Below are 20072 nucleotides of genomic sequence, written 5' to 3'. Positions count from 1 at the left end.
CCTGGCAGAGCCAAGAGTGAGGGAAATGGGGAGAGGCTGACTCCTGGGCCCCACACTTTGCATCACACACCCTTCTGAGAACCTATTAATTGGCTGGACCACACACTTGTACTCTATACCCACAAGGCAGGCCCCTGTTTAGCTGTTTCTCAACATGATGAAAGGCAAAAGACAAGAAAAACAGTCTGTCCCTGTTGCAAGTACTGAGCTGCCAAACTTTCCATCCCAAAGAAGGGGTGGCATGAGCCCCTCCTCCCTCTTTGTTTTGAGCCTTTTAAAAGCTCTAGTCTCCTTAGAACATGCCTAGATATGGAGGCTGAACAACAGAAGTGGAGTCTGTTTTAAACGAAGATGCATCACCTGTTCCTTATGTGGACATCCACTGTTAATTTATGGAGGAGCCACTAACTGATGCGTGGCAGATGGTAGAAAGAATGAGTTCCTTCTTGACATCTTCTCTAAGGAAGAAACCAACCGTCCAGTCTCCAGCTGTAGTGTCCTTGGTCTCGGACGCACCTTCCGAATGGAGAGCTGGCCTCGCTGTTCTGGGAAGATAGTGCAGAGGGACGGCAAGCTCTCAGGGCTTCATCACATTCCAGCCCCATGGGTAGATCAGGAAGTTCTGTTCAAAAGTGCCTCTTTACATAGGCTATCGATACGAACTCACTTAACTGCATACAACAGTTAGGATGATTACACATCACTTATTCTTAGCTGAATATAGAATACATTTGTTAGCCTGCCTTCCCTCTGGACCACAGCAAGAGAGGAATAAAAATTTCAGTAGAGGGAGGGGAGGCTGATTTGGAAACATGGAGCAACACAGAGGAGGGCAGCTAAAAGACAGCCCTGGGCTCCTGGGGATAGAGAAGTGGGAGATTCCAGAAAATGAGGGGAAGGGCAAGAAAGACAGGAAGGATGTCTTAGTCCGTTTGGGCTGCTATAACAGATGACCAGACTGGGTGGCTTAAATAATAAGCATTTATTTCCTACAGTTCTCGAGGCTGGGAAGTCCAAGGTCAAGTCACCAGCAGATTCAGTGTCTGATGAGAGCCCATAACCTGGCTCACAGACGGCATTTTCCTTCTGTGTCTTCACATGGCAGAGAGCTGGCGAGGTCTCTCTTCTCTTATAAGGGCATGAATCCATCATGAGGGCCACACCCTCAGGACCTGATCACCTCCCAAAGGCCCCACCTCCAAATACTACCACGTCAGGGCTTAGGATTTCGGCATTCCTAAGATTTCAAGATATGAATTTTGGGGAGGACACAGACATACAGTCCGTAATAAAGAGAACTCTCCAAAGATATCCTTTACCTACTTTACTGTTTTGCCCAGGGCCATGATGCTGCCACACACCATTGAAGATTGTTGACAAGTAGCATCTTGTGAATTGGCAAGACACAGGGAATTCAGCATACTAAAAATCACAGGGCATTTTTTTCACTGCAATACTTTCCCCAGAAGTTGATATTCCAGTCTACCGTATGCTAGCAAAAGATCTCGGGAACACAAAATGCCAATTTAGTTAAAAAAAAAAAAAAAAGCTGGAGCCAGTGCTCTATTTCTGGTGACAATGGATCTTGGATAGGTGACCCCAAATCCACACTCCCCAAGGTAATGGCAGCCCCCCGTTAAAATGACGGTGGAGGCTCTCAGCACTTGCTAACGTCTTCCCTGTGAAGACTGTAGATTCTGAAATTCATTTTCAGACTCACTAGTTCTTAATTTAGTTTTCTACTTGAAGAAATGCTACCTGAATGCCAGGAGAAGATCATGACCTTCTAGTTTGAAACTGTATCTTGCAATAGGATGTTACTTGTTTATGGGATTCTGGTTTCAAATTGAGTTATTTTTGACAGTGCACTGCATGTCGTGTCAACATACAGGGCCACAGTGAAGAATGCCTTAATTTAATTTTCTTTTATGTGTTAATTCTGTAATTGCTTCCCAACCACACAGCTCAGTAGAGCAAGGGACGTGAAGTACTTGCTGGGGGTGCTGGCAGGGAAGGACATTTTGTAAGCATTTTTAGGCATTGATGGGTATACGTGGAAAGTTTTATGGCCAACAGGTTATTTAAGACTGTGCAATTAAAAAGTAATTAGCATAGGGACGCCTGGGTGGCTCAGTTGGTTGGGCGGCTGCCTTCGGCTCAGGTCATGATCCCAGCGTCCTGGGATCGAGTCCCACATCGGGCTCCTTGCTTGGCGGGGAGCCTGCTTCTCCCTCTGCCTCTGCCTGCCATTCTGTCTGCCTGTGCTTGCTCGCTCTCCTCTCTCTCTGACAAATAAATAAAATCTTTAAAAAAAAAAAAGTAATTAGCATAACTAATGTAGTAGATCTCTGACAACTGCAAAAAAAAACATAAATGGGATATTATAAGATAAAAAAATGATTGCATAGTTTTTTTCTCTTTTTAAAAACATCTGTGTATCAAAAGAAATTTCTAGCAGGGTTTGCAGCCACCGCAATGCTCCTTGGTTATGTTGTGCTTCAGAGTAATGGTACTTAAACCTTTCTTCATTTGCCTTCTACCAGTTGCTCTTAGATGCACACCGGCAGGGAGATGGCATGAAGAAATGCTGGAGAGAAAGAAGTGAAATGCTATTAAACCAGGGAGTGGGGAGTGGGGCTGAGCTCCATAGTCAAGCAACTTTGCATTTTCGTCCTAGCTCTGCCACCTGCCCTGTATAAGGCACTTACCCTGAGTACCATTTTCCCCACCTGTGAGATGATAAGAAGAGCCACAGCACCCACTCCTAATTCTGCACGGTGGGTGGAGTTAGCAAGGTATTGTCATCGTCAGGCCAGGCATCCAAGACCTGAAGGATGCAAAGCGGTTGTTTCCCTCATCCCACCTCTCCTCCTCAGCCTCCACAGAGTCTGAAAGAGCGAGCACCTTGAACTGCTGGTGGGGATGCAAACTGGTGCAGCCACTATGGAAAACAGTATGGAGGTTCTTCAAAAAGTTAAAAATAGAACTACCATCTGATCCACTAGTTCCACTACTGGGTATTTAGCCGAAGAAAACCAAAACACTAATTCAAAGGGATACATGCACCCCTATGTTTATTGTAGCCTTATTTACAATAGCCAAGGTATGGAAGCAACCTGAGGCTCTAAAGATAGGTGAATGGATAAAGAAGGTGAATGGATAAAGTGTGCATGTACTACATGTGTACACATCCACAATACGGTGTTGCACAGCCATAAAAAGGATGAGATCTTGTCATTTGTAACAACACAGAAGGACCTGGAGGGTATTATGCTAAGTGAAGTAAGATCGAAAAAGACAAATACCATAGGATTTCACTCATGTGGAACTTAAAAAACAAATGAATAAACAAAAAGCAGAATCAGACCTGTAAATATGGAGAACAAACAGGGTTTTCAGAGGGAAGGGGGTGGGAGGATGGGCAAAATGGGTGAAGGGGTGTGGAAGATACAGGCTTCCAGTTATGGAGTGAATAGGTCCTGGGAATAAAAGGCACAGACGAGGGAATGTAGTCAGTGACACTGTAACGGCATTCCATGGTGACAGATGGCAGCTACGCTTGCAGTGAGCCTAGCATAACATACAGAGACGTCGAATCACTGTATTGTACATCTGAAACTAATGTAACATTAAGTGTCAACTATCCTTTAAAAAACTGTTTTAATGAGCGAGCACCTTGATGCTTCCAGCTGCCCACTTCCTTCTATACCTGTCTTTGCTCTGGGGCAGTGGGGAGTGGGGAGCACAGGAAGTGAGGAACGAGATGGGTAAGGGCTTAGAGAGCTCCTTGAGACAGAGTTTCTCCCCTCATGCAGAGTATGACAGATGATCCTTTCCAGACAGAATTAGCAGGAGGCAGCAGTGCCTATCTATAGGTGTATATGGGGAATGAAAACCATAAAATGCTTAGTAACTACTGTTTTTTTAAAAAAGCGTGTCTGCCACCCAGAGTGCTTCTGCTCACAGCACCTGGTGAGAACCACTGCTACAGGATATGACTACCTTAAGTTGTTTTTAATTAAATGAAAACATTCCTTCCAGACCTGGTATATTTTTGCCCACAGGTAGCCTGTTGTGTCACTTTGAATGTTGCTGGTCTAGAACATTCTGGAAAGGGGGAATGCAACTGATTCCCAAGTCACTTGCCTTGGTTCTAAAATATGCTGGTTTGCAAAGGAAAACAACCATCATTTATTTCATTTATTCCAGAACATAATTGCTGAGCATGAAATTCGTAATATCTCCTGTGCTGCCCAGGACCCGGAAGACCTCTCAACGTTTGCTTATATCACAAAAGATTTGAAGTCCAATCACCACTACTGTCACGTGTTTACTGCCTTTGATGTGGTGAGTACTGTCTTTGGACAGATAAAACATTTCCCCAAATTTACCTGCAGTTTGTTGAAAGCTTAACTTACAGTTAAAATACTTGGCTTGTCTCTCGAGTGTTAAGGTATGCCTGAGGTAGGACATTTTGCAGACTCGGTTTCCCTGAGCTTTTTCCCTATTGTCACTCATCCATTAAATTTAGAACCCTGCTTCTACTTGGTGTCCAAATTGCTGTTGCTCAACTATTAACTTCACTTTTCAGATTTGACAAATCCTGTCTTCCTTTGGTACCAAAGTATAGTACTGCCTATTGGTTTCTCTGGCGGCCACTTCTAAATAGTAGGGTGTAGCCATCTAGATTTGTTGGAAAGAAAAATAATTTCAGTGCCTCAAACATGATTTGTGGTCTTCTCTATTGAAATGTAGTCAAACAAATTAGACACCTACAAAAAATAATGGGGAACACCAAGATTTGGTCTGTTTGCTTATTCAGAAGTTAGTCTCGTAATGACATACTTACAGTATTACACCACTTATGGTCCTGTTTGTCATTAGTCTAAATATTAGCCCTTTATTACAGACATGAGAAATGAAAGCAATTCTAGAGAACAAGTGTTTCTTGAAGATAGGTAGATAGATACCCTCAATGTGGTATGAATTCTTGACAGTATCTCTAATACAGTACATTGGGCATTCTGTATTTGAAGCAGATAGAACACATATGGTTGCAACCATGAAATAATTTGTAATCAGAAGAATTATTAAAATGTACTGCTCTCCAGTGAGTTTGAAATATACATATTTGGGGGCGCCTGGGTGGCTCAGTGGGTTAAAGCTGCTGCCTTCCGCTCAAGGTCATGATCCCAGGGTCCTGGGATGGAGCCCCACATCGGGCTCTCTGCTCAGCAGGGTGCCTGCTTCCCTTCCTCTCTCTCTCTGCCTGCCTCTCTACCTACTTGTGATCTCTGTCTAATAAATAAATAAAATCTTAAAAAAAAAAAACAGAAATATACATATTTGAAGAATTACACAGTAAGTGCAATATAATGTGTTCTTAGAAGGCCAGCCCACAGTTCAGTGTCATGGGTTGAAACTTCTTGGAGCAGTCTTTGTCAGCTCTGGCTAATACCCAAGGACCAAAGATTCCCATAATCCAAAATACACACCATTCTAAGGTCCATTAGGCTCATGCCCAGAGCATTTGTATCATGCTGCAGGTGGCTCATCTCTTTCAGTTCTGGCAGAATGAAAACAGGAAAGAATGTTCATGTGCCTTTAAAAAAAAAATCCCTTCTATTTGGGTAGGTATGTGAAAAATAATATAAAAGTGGTATGGAGTAATAGTAAGAACAAAAAAGCAAAACCCACGAAAGCTGCTTCGAATATCTGGTTGTGTCTGTTTGCTTGAGATCCATGGTGTTGATTAAGGTCATGTCAGCATTAGGTTTCTAGTGCCTTAAATATAACTCCCCAATCTTGAGAAATGCCATTGTTTCTGTAAGTGCAAAATTCCGTTCTCTCCACACGGATTTTGGTTTGCGTGGAACACCTTTCACTGAGGCAGTTGGGTTAGTGTCATAGAAAGAATGGGCAGATCAGAGTTCACACCCCAGCTCTGCTTCCTGTGCCCTAGTCTTGGACGAGTTGCAGGACTTTCCTGAGTCTTGACTTCCTTTGTCTATAAACCAGGTACTCGTGGGTTTTCATCAGGATTAAGATGAAGGAACATGTGGAGAATGCCTCATAAATAACAGGGGTTCGATGTTCGCTCCTTCCCTACCTCTTCCCTCTCTTTGCCTACTGACAGCACGGTTGGCAGCCCGGTCCTCTTCCTGCTAAACGCCGTAACATAGACCTGCCACAAGTGTGTTTATGATCCAGAGTTTTCCCACTGCTCTTATAAAAGAACTGGAAAAAAAATAGAAGTAATAAATAAATAAAACAGAAACAAGAGAAAGAAAATATTGACTCTGCTGGCCTTAGAATGGCGTATTGACTCCATACAGTGTTTGCACTGAATGCCAGGGTTCATATTGTGATAGCCTTCAGGATGAATTCCAGCTTTTCACTGACTACTGCAGCATTTCTCTATAAGTTGGTTTTTAAAGTAATATATAACTGGCCTTTATAATCATACCCCAAACAATATCCTATATTCAAACTAAAAATGATTCCTGTGGGCCATAGGCCCCCTTGAGTTTTTAGCAATGTGTGTGTGATTCCAGGATACTGAGGCAAAATGTGGGGAAAAAATAGTCAACTGTTTAGTTTTAGGATCAACATGATGTCCCTGATACATTTGGAAGCATGTAGAATATTGCCTCATCTTTTATCTTTCCACCCAGATGTTTGATTTATGGTAGACCTCCACAGGCTTAGGATTCTGGTATCCGCTCCGAAGGATTTTCATCGTATACCACAAATCCACCATTTTAATCCTCTCTAGGTGAACACAGTTTGTCTGACTTTAAAAATAGCAACAAAGGCCATCAGCCTTGACCAGCCTTTGAGCAATTTTGAGATTCAACCAGCTTTGCTGCACCAAAAAAAAACAAAAAACAAAAAACAAAAAAAAAAACCTTTTTGAGTGTAGATTTTGTACCTTTACATAGGGCAGTTCGATACTCAGTCTAGTCTTGAAGCTTTAAAATTTTTTTGATATGAGTCATTCTCCTAGGTTGCCCAAATGGCAAAAAAAAGGAAAGGAAAAGAAAAAAAGGAAAAAAAAAAAAAAAAAAGAAAGAAAGGAAAAGGAAAAGAAAGGAAGAAAGAAGAATGCCTTAAGTATCCATTTTATCTTTTAGCTGATATGCATGCATACATATACATTTTCATTGCAAAATTATTGCTGCTTTAACCCTTGTTTACAGGTCTAAAAATGTTATGAATATCTGCTATCATTGAGAAAAGTCAGTGGTGTCTAGAACACTTCCAGCTTGTGGAGAGTTAGATTTGAAATTCAGAGTATTTTCCCACAGAAATCCTGTGGTCTGGGAAGGGAGGCCCAAGAGCCCCCACAAATCTACCAAGCGAGTTGAACATCGTTCACTTACAAAGGGACACTGCTGCTCCTTTAATACGCTCAGATGCCGGGAGGGGGTACAGTGCGTCCTGTCCCCCAAGTTCATCTGGCCGTTGAGCCTTTTTCGGAGCGCACCTTGCAGGGGTGGCATTCTACAGAACATACTTTAGGAAGTGTTATACTTTAGGATCTCTAAGCCTGTTTCCATTAGAATCTATGCTAAATTCAGCTTGTGATATTTGCAGTTTTAGATGACAGGTAGATGAAAAGAAGACTGGAGCAAAAGCTGAATTAGGGGGCAGGTTCCCATGTAAAAAGCTGGTATGTACCTACTGGCAAGCACTTGACCTCCTTTCATTCTAAATCTCGCTGTCATGACAACAAGAAAACATCTCCGTCCACTACAGAACAGAAGGCTTCCCAAACCCCATCTTCAAGGCAGTGAAAACTTAGGGGCCGAGGCAGCAGTAGGACTGGGTAGAAGAGAAGGATGTGTCATGATCTCAGAGGGCCGAGGGGGGATACCATGCAGCTAGAACTGCCCAGGTTGGGGGGAGGCGAGAGATGAGTGTTTCATTGGCCGCGAAATTCCAAACCTGCTGTGATCATCCTTAGAAGGGCGCTATGAGTACAAAACAGATATAACCAAGGTAACTTGGAAACTGTCATCTTCTATATACTGTTCACTCAATCCAGATTTCTAAGTACTAGAATGAGATAGGTCAGAAAGATTTTAATGCATGCTCTGTGGGACTAGCAGATTTATTGCAAAAAATCTAGAAAGGACCTCATTCAGTTATTTTAAAATATGAAAGGTTTTTTTTTAATGGCCTTAAAAGCCATGACTGTTGCTAGACCCTTGCAAATTCTCATTTCTCTTTAAAGAATGTTTGCAGTCTTTGATATTCTTTTTCTCTTACGTGCAACTCCCAAATTCTGTAATCTTCAGTGTGCAGCACGTGGTATGGCTCCGAGCGGCTCAGGAATATGCAGGGAATGTCGAAGTCATGATGCTGGTGGGTGGTGGATGTGGGAGACGAAGCTCCCTCTTTCCTGTGTTTTCTTGGCTGAATGTGGGCCATGAGAGGAACTAAACGGGAGAAGCAGAAATGACGAAATGCAGGCAGACATGTTCGGTGGACTGGTAGCAGCTGATAGTATTCTGCCATCAGGAGGTACCAGCAAGCCAAAGCATAGAGGGAAACGAACAGTAGAGTCAACCACACTGTCCTGACCAATGAGACCTATGCCAGCTTCTGACTTTGACTCTGCTATCAGTTTCTTTCTTGGTTTTCTCATCTGTTTAATGAAATTAAAATTCCTGAGCGCCCCCTCCCTTTTTTTTTTCCAGTTTTAGTGAGATGAAATTAGCAGAGGACTTTGTTTTAGTTATACAACATAATGATTTATGGGTATATTGTGAAGTGATCACTGCAGTAGCTTTAATATCCATCAACCTCACAGTTAAACAGTTTTTTCCCTTGTGATGGGAACTTTAAGATCTACTCTCTTAACCACTTTCAGATACAGTGTAGCATTGTGAACTGTAGTCACTGCACTACACATGACATCCCCAGCCCTTATAACTGCAAGTTTGTACCTTTTGACTCCCTTTACCTGTAGCACCCGTGTGCAAACTGTGAGAGTACATACGTGGGGTTGCTCGAAGTCCCTGACGAGGAGTATTCCTGACTTTTGCTGCGGAGGTTGTCCAACCGAGTGGGAACTTGGTGCACGAAACAGCTGCTGTTGACGCCAGCTGGCCTCTGACAATGAAACGAATATTGTACGTGCAGCGGGGTGGTTAGCTCTCGTTCTGTTTCTCATTTTCTCCACCTGAAAGTGGCCCTGGACCTCTTTGACTCTGAGACGGTAAAGTGCATGGCAATAGAGGAAAGTGCTAAAGAACAGAGAGCCCTGAGGATGGAGCCGAATGCTTCCCCTGGCTTGTCCACTGTGGAGAGTAGCACCGACAGCAAAATTCAGGCTGCTCCCTGGCCAGGGAAACCCCTCAGCAAGTCCGTGTCAGGAAGGATTCTGCTCCCGAGAGCAGCGAGGGGCTCTCACTGAACAAAAAGAAGGCAGCATCAGCAACCCAGTGGCTCCTACACACCACCTCCTCTTCCCTCGCCCAGAAAGGGATAAATTAACACTGTCAGGGTGCATTTATCTGTATCTTTCAACTCCATTGGCATAAATCATTGAGAATTAACCAAGTCACAAAGTCAAAGGTGGGTGGATATTCAAGGAATAATAATCACTTTTTTTCCCTCTCCTCCCTATTTTTTTTGTGGGTGAGGGAGGGATGGATGTTATTCATGCCTTAAATCAATCCCAATTTTTGTGACGCTGGAGCAGAAGGCATTCTGGCATTTTCTACCCACCCCCCCCCCGCCCAGTTTGTCTGGCAGCATTTACACATATGTTTGCCTCCTCCCAAATGACTAAAAACCACATGTCATGTTTAGAGGTGTGGCCTTTTGAATCAGGTCAGCACCTCTTAACTTTATAGTTTGGCCAAGAACTAATCCTCAGTTTCATCTGTAAAAGAGAGATAGACAGCAATACCCACCAGCCATGGCTACTCTAAGAATTAAATGAGTCAGTCATTCCTGTCCTGCTGAGGACAGGACAGGAGAGGGGTAAAGGGGTTGTGGTGGTGGTTGGATTCTTTCTTGTCGTCAGAACCTGCATGAGGCTGTATGTCCCAGGTTTTCATATATAGCGTGTGTTTGTTGCAGCAGCATTCCACACTTTGAGGGAAGAAGTCAGAGTCCATTTAAATGCATTTATTGAGTGCCTACTCTGAGTCAGGCACAGGTCCCTACTCTCCAGGAGCTCGTAGTTCCATAGAAGTAGGAAGGACATAACAAATGGTTGCAATAAAATCCCACCCATGCTATCCTGGAGCTGTGCCAGCCCCAGGCAGGGCTGGGGCTCCCAGAGGAGGTATGCTCGGGCTGGAAGCTGAACGCTTAGTGTGTGTGAACATGTGATAAGTCTGGAGGCCTGACAACTCATTCATTCATTTTGCAGTGGTGAGCTAAGGGCATTAGACACACATCGGCAATAAGCAAAAAAAAGTCATTTATATTTACTGTGTTTATTAAGCCAAGGGAACGGACTTGTTCACTTGAGAAAGATTTTTGATGAGAAGGGTTAAAATAGAAAGGGTTTTGAATTTGGTAAGTGCCCTTTCTCAAAGGCATCACAAGTTAGTGACGGGGTTACTGTAGCTTCCACTAGGAGCTCTGACTTTTGAAGAGTGGAGAGAGGTGGAAACCTAGCAGATCTCTCTTTTGACACTCTTTCTCCAAATCCCTACCAAGTAAGAGGAAAAAGACCAACTGTGTTTCCCTTCTGCCCTGGCAAGCCAGTCGTCCGGCATGGCTGCCCAGGGCCAGCTCTCCAGCCAGCTTGGGCTGTGGTTCCATGTGGACAGGTGACCATGGGGCACGGGTGCGTGATCTCCATGGCGAACCTGGAATGTTACAAGAAAGCAAGTCCTGACTTAGGGAGGAGGGCCCAACTTCCTTGTTAAGTCTTTGCTAAGCCAGTGCACACGCATGTGCTCAGGGTGAGACATGAAGTTAAACATTAGGAGGTAATGGTGGAATGCTCTGCCACCTTTAAAAATCTGATTTTTGAACAACATTTAGCAGCAGGAAAAAGCCATTCACGATTTAATGTTGCATGAAAAAGCAACTTAGGAAACCAGACATCATGTATGATTCTAATTTTGTTTTCAATTCACATACATAAATATTCATGTAGCATATCAAAGTATTTGTGTATATGTACGAATGTAAAAAGAAAATAAACCAAAAAGCAGTAGTGGCTGTATTCCAGCAGTCGAAGTTTACAGGTGGTTTTCTATTTTCTTTATATATTTTCAAAATTATCTACATGTACCCCAGTTATACTTGGAGAAAACGTTAATTTCATCATTCTTTTAGTGAGCTAGAAATCAGGCCTAAAGAGGCTTTCGGCACCCTGACCAGTCAACATGTCGGCCCTGGACCACATGCCTAATATAGGACCTGTGATGGGGCGGTATTTATTTCTACAAATATAATCTATCAAGATTAATTTCTGACTTGTACTGAAGAGAACTAACTATAGGTAGAGTTAAGGAGATGTCAATGAATTCTGTGAATATGCCCAGAATATTCTCAGAGTTATTTTTGCCTCAAGACGTGGGTGAAGCAACTTGTAGATGAAGCTTACCCGAGGCCTTAAAAAACAAGAAGTACAAGCAAAATACAGCCAAAAGAGAAATGTGGCTTCTTTCTGGAGACTCCACTGAGGACCCAGATTGAAAACCCTCTTCCTTTGTCTTCAGGACCCCATGGCATTGCCTAACTTGTTTGGCATCTGTGTACCCAGGTCCACCTGTGGGAGAGAAGAGATGCCAAGAATTGTCTCTGGCCGTCCATAGTCAACCTGGCAGCTCTTAAGCGCAAGTCCTCTGATCTTAGGGACCTACCAGACAGCTTCCTTTTAGTTCTTTTTTTAGTTCTTCCAACAAACATTTTTGGAACACCTAATGTACCCTAAGTCATAAAACACGAAGTCAGATGAGACTAGAGGCCTCAAGGAGCTCCATCAGCTGAGAGGGTTGGACCTATAAAGAGAAAATACTAGTAAATGCCATGCAGTAAGTAGAGTCGTGTCAAGGTGCTGCAGGACTGCCTGAGGTGGGGCACCTGGCTTAACCTGGGGTCAGGATTGGGGACTAGGAGAGGACTCCTAGAAGATAGAATGTCCCAGATGAATCTTTAAGGATGAGCACTAACTCACCAGCCAGAGGTGAGAGATAGGAAAAGGTGTTTTCCAAAACCAAAAGCCATTTTGTAATAGACAAAATACTTGGCCATCTGGAATTGTTTCTGGGGTGATTGTTGCCATGAGGACATCCTCTCAGATGAAGGCCAGCCCCTTGGTCACTGCATTTCTAAGCATTGGCTGGTAGGTTGTCCATCCCTGCAGTCTGGCCTTTGCATAAGATGCTGTGATTTAACATGGTGTCAACTATACGTGCGTCTCTATACTGAATCCATAGTTGGCTAGGTAAGAGACATGAGCTTCTAACCATACAATCCTGGATCTCCCAGGGTAGAAAGGGACCTTGAGGTCACCTGGGCCAGCCCCCATTCCCAGTGCCATCTCAGTGGCAGTGATGGGTTCCCTAGCTAGGTAGCCCATGGCAGATCTAGCCCATGCAGGTGATCTAGACATAGTCTTGATTCACCAACCCTGAGGCTCCTCTTAATGCCCTTGGCTCTTTTGCCCCATTTGGGGCTTCCATGCACAGACACAGCCCATTCCTTGAATATCTGTGTTTGCATCCTCTTCCGGTGTAGGAGTTTCTGCTGACTCCCAGAGACCAAAGAATAGCCAGGGGAGGGCCTGTAGTTTTCTGGGGCTATAGAACAAACATGTTCCTTCAACTGCAGTTACTGAAATGTGGTGGTAGTTTTTTAATGCTAAAGGAAATTGCCAGTAGATAGGTCAGAATGGTCTACTTGTAAACAGCAGTTTCCCAGCCTGGGCTGTCAGGGCCCTCTCTCCCCATGGTGTCCCATCCCCTCTCAGCTTGCTCACTCACTGTCACTCTCAGCAGGTGATGAGGCCACATATGAGGTAGCTTGTCAGCCATTTTGGCAGTAACAGGTTAAACAAAGTGAGCTCTCAAACAAATGTTTATGGGAAGAAATGGACACCACTTATACCATACTTCTTTCCATAAAGGGTTTAAGGCAGCCTCCATAAATAGGTATGACAGACCTGAAAATACAGGTACACACAGATCTGAACTAAGGGAAAGACCTTGGAAGGAAGATCAACACCAAGGGAAAAGTTTTAGCGTCGGTGTGCAGACCACAGAGTTGTAGGGAGTTATTAGAGCTGAACCACAGATTTGGCTCTGAGCTTCCTGGAGGTCAAGGAAAGAAGAGTAGAACTTCTTGGAAAGAAGAGTAGAACCCATCCTCTCAGAAAACAAAACTTTGGTGAGACTGAAGTCTCAAAGAACTCTCTGTCCTGGGTCCCTGTGACAGAATATTGTGTGACAGTTTCTTACTAACACAGGCAGTGAATCTCAGAAGCACAGGGTGCTGCCTTCGAGGCGCGCTCAGTGAAAGTAGAACACCGGCAATAAGGTGGGAAGCCCAGTGGCACAAAACACTGGCTCATCGGAGGTCAGATCTGGGTTTGAGTCCTGGCCCTGCCCCTTACTAGCTGTTTGAAGTTGGCCAAGTTAATCAATCTCACTAATCCTGAGCTTTTCACACATAAAATTGGGGGTGATAATTCTCCCTTTATGAGGTAGCTATGCGGGTTAGACTGTCTCCATCGGACACTTAGCAGGTCCCTGGGACGTAGTAAGCAGTGTCACGTGGTGGTTGTTGCCAGCGCTGCTTGATCATCCCTGGGAGATGAGCCAGAGTATGGTTTGGGTTCACAGGTGGTGCAGCTTGGTGCAGGGATCAAACCCAGCTCCGCGTCAAGACTGGACTGAGGGAATGTCTGTAAGTTACAGTCCACGTACGACAGTTTTCAGCTGAGCTTGATACAAACTGGAGAGCAGAAGGTTCTACTCTTTGTACTGAGGGTAGAGGTATGGGGCTCCAGGTTCAAGAAAGAGCTAAGAACTGAAGGAGTTGAATTCTGATATGCAGCTGAGCAGATGTTAGAATTGACATCCAGTGTGAAAACTGAAGAGCTTAAATGAGATTCTTGGCCACGTGGATGGCCAGCTGCTCCGGTACATGGAGGCAAGCCAGAGTAACACCTGCAAATAGGGCCTGGGTTTTGCTTGGAATGGTTTCCAGCCCTCTCTGCCAAAGAATGAAAAGGCACCTAGAACCCCAAGGTGATGAGTAAAGAATAGGTAAGCTGTTTTTGGACTAGAATATTTTCTCTTGTTTTTAATTACCAAAATGGAAAAGCTTATTCTTTTTATGACTGTAAAGTTATTCATCTTCATTTGAATAAAGTTCAAAATATAGAAATATACAGAGAAAAATGATCTATAATCTCAAAACTCAGTGATAACCATTAGCAACATTTTAATATATACCCCTATTTTCTATGCACATAGATACCACCTGTTTGTATATATCCATATATTTTTACTTAGTCTTTTAACCAGTTTTTTTAAAATGACTCAATTTTTGTTTTAATTGGCTGCCTACTGTTCCACTGTGTGCATCTATGTGGTATACTTAAACAGTGTTCTATTTATGAAAATTTTAAACATTATAATGAATATTCTTGCAGATAAGCCACTGAAACCTTCAGCCTAAAAAATGTTCAAGCCCCTACTTTTATCGAAAATGCTTGGGGTTTTTTTTTCCTTCTAAAAATGAAAGAATGCTTTTGTTTCCAGTCCCATCCTGGGCCACCTCCACAGTTGCCCCTCCAGGCCCAGCAGTGGCCTGGCTCTTGAGGATGCAAATAAAGCTGATTGCTAGGACAGAACCAACAGGTACCCCCAAAACAGGGCACCCCAAACAGCATCCCAGACTGGATGGACACAGGAGGACACAGTGAATTCCCAGGGGCAAGCAAGGTCAAGAACCGGGCTCTCTGCAAATTTGTTTGGAGGTTTCCAACAAGGAAGGAAGGAGGAAACTCGTCACAGGAGGGATGAGATGTAGGCTGGGGCTCCCAGTACTGGGATAGTCATTTTAGATTCCATCTGCCAATGTTCTGCACCTGTGGTAAGAGCTTATTTACTGTACTGTGTGCTTAAACATTTCTAAGTTTTATGAGCTGGTTCTTCCTTTATAAGCTGACTATTTGTCATATTCGTTTCTTCCTTTATTATAACGATCACTATCAGGTTATGGAAATGCTAAGTATTAATTTTATTTATAATTTTATTAATAAAACACAAAAGTATAAAGCAGGGGAAAAAAAAAAACCATAAGAATCCTAGCGATACTCAGTTAATATAAAACCTGAGTGACCAGAATTTCTCCTAGAAGACAGATTTGTCCACATCTGTGCTGGTTTTTCTAACACCAAACTGATGAATGTGCTGTGTACAGCCTCAGTGACTAGGATGCAGGAGGACAATGAGGGACATTTCTTTGTCTCTCCATGAGCCTCCCCTCCCCCACAGCACTCAGTGAGCCCTTCCTGGACACTTGCCATAGACCAGGAACATGCCAGGTATTAGGAACTCAGCCCCAACACATGGAAGTAGCCCAGTAAGTATCCAGGGTGGTCAGCTGCAGTCCTGAATGCCTTGAGCTCACAGTAGATGCAAGCTTCCCAGTTTGCATAAGAAAAACAGGTTTGTGTCCCTCGATTACTATTAAGATCTCTCCTTAGAATATGATGGCTCTGCAAATTCCTCTAACGTAGCAGTTCTTAATTCACAGAACAGAATCCCTAGGGGAGAAAGGAAGGCTTTAGAGATTGTGATGTTCCCCCTGGGGCGGTTGCCCCCATTGATTTGGGATTCCCTGCCTTCATCCTAAAGAGCCTCTGCTCGAGAGGGAGTGTTGCCTGGCATCCCTCATCATGGAAGGGGCACATCCCCTGGTTGAGAATCCTTGTGATGATGGATCATGTTAAATCACGAAGGACACCCTTTGCCTGGAGGCTGAGACCCAAGCAAATTGTATACCTTTAGGTACCCTCACCCCAGCCAAGATGCACTGACACCCCACCCCAATAGCTTCTGTATTTAAGCTTATTTGTGTGTGTGTGTGTGTGTGTGTGTGTTTTAACGGTTTTCAGAAGTCATTTACCTTAAGTATATTTCTAAGTTATAGTGGTCAAGAGCAGGGCCTACCAACACCTGGATTCAAATCCCAGCTCTGCCGTGCTGGCTTCATGACCACGTTGACCATTCTGGGCAGAATTCTCTCACCCGTGAAGTAGGGATAATAGCCTCACAGTTATTAATAACCCCTACAGGGTGGTGGTGGTCGTTAGGATTCAATGAGAGAACACATGTGAAGCATGTCCTGTGGTACATGACACTCAGACAATCATGTCGGCTGAAATTGCCGTTGGTTCAGTGTAATCATGAGTAATTCTCGAAACAATCCTGTGATTTCACTACCACATGTTATTATCCCCGTTCTTAAATTAAGAAAAACAAGGCTCAGAGCATGCTGCTCCCAGTCATCCCCCATGCCTGCACAAACGTGCACACACACGGGCTCCCTGCTTTGACCAGTGGTGTCTGTAAGGCACCATGCTCAAGGTCAATTCTAGAAATGTGATTCTAGAAAGAGACTCATGCTGGAAAAGCCAAGGCAGGTGTTTTCCAACAAGCCAGGAGGGGCAGAAAGAGCCCCCATCACAGACAGGCCAGGTTGTATCACTAGAAAGATGTAAGGTGGTGAACGTAAAGCTAAAGGAGTTTGAATTTGTGCTCAGGGGAGGTAGTGACTAGAGATGAGAACATGGTTGTGCCAACTTAGGAGGACAGTCCAGCTCCATGGTTCGGGCTAACACGTGTGAAGGGACCCCTTAGTGCTTACTGTGATGCTGTGAGCAGGATGGGTCGCAGGAATCAGCTAGCTTCCCCACAGCCAGGGCTGAGGGCCTGGTGGCTCCAGGAGTGACTCCCCACAACTACGTACTGTCCATCCCAGCTCAGAGGCCGGCAGTTCTTCCTGCTGCCTGAATGAGGAGCCAGCCAGCCGCCTTTAGCACCACATGGTGTTCCAGTTATCTGATGCTGTTTAACCAACCATCCAAAAACACAGTGCCATAGAAGAACATCCATTTCATTATGTTTATGATTCTATGAGTGAGGGGTTTGGGCAGAATACGGCAGTTCTGCTCTTATCTGCTCAGCAGTACCCGGGGCCTCCACTGGGGTGGCTCAGATGGCTGCTGATGTTGGAACCCCTCTACTAGGGCCATCTATCTGGGGTCTTGGGTCCTCCCTGTATGGCGTCTCCTAGAGACTGAAAGTCCAGGATGACTCCTTTGCTGTATATCTGGAGACCAGGCTGGGATGACTGCAACTACTGTTTCTTTCCAGGCAGCCTCTGCCTCTGGCTAGCTTGCACATTTGCATAGCATGGTGACCTCGGGGTGGCCAAATGTTTGCACATAGCTGGCTTCCCTCAAAATAAGTGTTTCAAGAGGCCTGGATGGAAGCTACAAGACTCCATATAACTGGATTTCAGAAGTCCCAGAATGTCACTTCTGCCACATTCTGCTAATTGGGAAAGTCAGTAAAGCCGATCCAGATTTGAGGAGGTGGAGAAACAGACTCACCCCCTTAGTAGAAGGTCATGACATGTACACAGGGCAGTGGAATGGATGGCAGCCATCTTGGAGATAAGCTACCATATGTGAGTAGGGTTAAAAACATGGGCTTTCAGTCACTAATACTGGTTCATATCACAGCTCTGTAACTTTCTAGCTCTTTGATGTCAGGCAAGTTACTTAACCTCTCTGAGCCTGAATTTCCTCATCTATAAAATAAGGATAAAGATATTTTGCAGATAACTGTGGTAATACTTAAATGAGATAAACCTAGTGCTTGGCACACTCAATCAATTCCTAACACCTGTGAAGTCCTTACTTGATGGTAGCTGTGCTACCTAGAGTAACTATAGTATAACTAATATATATATATATATATATACACACACACACACACACACATACACACACACACACACACAATTATACTATATATAGTGTAACTACTGTATAACTATAGTAGTGCTCTTTCTCTAGTTCGTCCTTTGGCTATTCATTCATTCATTTAGCATGCATTTACTGAGCGTGTATGTCAGGCACAGTCTCAGGCACTGGCCTCCCCTCAGTTGCAAAGATAGACATTGAAAGCAGACAGTAATTGGGCCTTCAGGTTTTTGAGCAACATCTCTAGCTCTGCAGTGCCAGCTAGCATCACTGGGGTCAGCAAGCCTGGCTCAAAGGAGGAAACAAGGCTTGTCACCTAATCCTCTCTTACACTGCGGTATTAACTTTTGGTCTCGTCCTCGTAGAGACTCCTACCCTCCCAGTAACTGTCCTCCCATTTAAATAGGGGGATTGTCACTAGAGAGAGGCAAGAGAAATGAATCATCCTCCCTGTCTAAACATGTGTGTGCAGGTCCCGTCTGATGAGTGTTCCCCTCAGGGGCCCTGGTATGTCAGTAACACAGCACTCAGCATTCAGAAGCCCCATCAGAATCAGCTGCTCCTCATGCCCAGAGCCCTCCCTGGCTTCCAGAATCAATACCTCAAACATTGAGGCGACAGAAGAGATAGGAAAGGTAACAGTGTCCACCTCTTTACTATATATAATTATAAGAAGAAAAAAAACTCTGTAAAGCCTTCTAAAATAAGGAGGAAAGTAAGACATCACAAAGAACACAAGCCAAACCAGGAGAGGCCATTTGGCAGAGTCTGGTCTCAGTGTCTTATTCGAGCAGTTTCCTAACACCAAGAACTAATTAGAAATGAAAAGGCAGGGCTTCTAACCCTGTACCTTCAAAACCTTTCGGCTTCCCATAATAATCATGTGAAAAATCTCACTTGCTCAAATGAGCATCTCCAACTTTCTAAAGACACTGGAACTTTAAGTAAATCTCACTTTCAGGAATTTGTTTTTAGGTTAATGATAAAGGAAGTCACACTCATTAAGCTCCACTGCTCCAGTATCTAAAAGCTGAACATTATAGAATCGCTGAATCTGCCATCTTTCCCTTAGTCCATGTGCCCACCCAGAGCATGAGTATCTGCTACATAGCCCTGACAGAGGGACATCAACCATCTCCACTGTCCTGCTGAACAAGACCAAGAGCCCGTGACCTCACATGGAGACTACAGAAGTCAAAAGCCCCATTCTGCCTCTCAGAAGGGTTCCCCTCTGTGCTCTAGGAAGCAAAGCTGACGATGACGTGAGTGCCAAGTGTAGGCAGTCGAAGGGTTCAGCCCTCTTTGTGCAGTGATGGCCAGAGCTGTCTGCCAGCCCTCCTCCACTATCATTTGTCAGTGCCCTGCTAATTTACTAGTCTGAATCATCCTTGGAGGCAAACATGGGATCAGTGCTCAGTTGGCTGTTCAAGGTTCAGTGTCTCCAACAAGCACACGCCTGTCTTGGGGGGCCATCATTTCTTAACATGTCACTCAAAGAAGATACCTCCTCTGTCAAAACAGGTTTCAAGCTCAGAAGCATTTTCCCTCCTTGGGTCTAAGACCATAGCAGTCTGGCATTGACCTGAAATCTGGTTGGTCCAGAAACCCACAGGCTTCTTCCACATGGCCTCCAAAAGCCTTCTTGAATCTTCCTCACTGTCTTCATCAAGTGGGAATAGTTCTCCCCAGAATCATGGGAATTAAGCTGTTCTGTGTGCTGGATAGGGGAGGAGGGGCTGGAGTGAGGGGGCATAGTCACAAAAGCAGTATAAGCAGAATGCCATTTCTGTTTTGAAAAACCATGAATAGACATTCTAGGACACTGATCAGAATGAAAACTTGAGACAGACCACGCCTGCTCTCTGCTGGTGCAGTGATTTTAAGAAAGCTCTCTATGACTGACAGGCATCTACCTATTTGGAGCACTGTGGCCTCAGGGGGATTGTCAAGCCCCTGTCTCTCTCAGGTCAGACAACGTCATGTTTTCTCAGTGAGAGAAGACCAAATGGGGCTGTGCTGGGAAGAGAAGGCAGAAATCAAAGATACATATCTGGAGAAAAGAAAAGAAAGCTAGAAGTCGTCTTGAAGGGAGTGG

The 20072-nt window shown here is 44.2% G+C and overlaps 1 protein-coding gene across 20 annotated transcripts in view; it reads left to right on the top strand.

Annotated features, from left to right (window-relative positions):
- ANKS1B (ankyrin repeat and sterile alpha motif domain containing 1B) overlaps positions 1–20072 on the top strand; it is a 1143054-nt gene that overhangs the window by 1110433 nt on the left and 12549 nt on the right. For all 20 annotated transcript variants that reach the window (XM_047741072.1, XM_047741077.1, XM_047741075.1 and 17 more), the window contains one exon: positions 4210–4347. In XM_047741072.1, the coding sequence (XP_047597028.1) occupies positions 4210–4347 (138 nt within the window). The remainder of the gene's footprint in view (positions 1–4209; positions 4348–20072) is intronic.

Source organism: Lutra lutra, chromosome 8 (genome assembly GCF_902655055.1).
Source record: "Lutra lutra chromosome 8, mLutLut1.2, whole genome shotgun sequence".
NCBI classification, from domain to species: domain Eukaryota; kingdom Metazoa; phylum Chordata; class Mammalia; order Carnivora; family Mustelidae; genus Lutra; species Lutra lutra.
The sequence above is the reverse complement of the archived record's forward strand: the minus strand, read 5'-3'. Positions and strand labels throughout refer to the sequence as shown.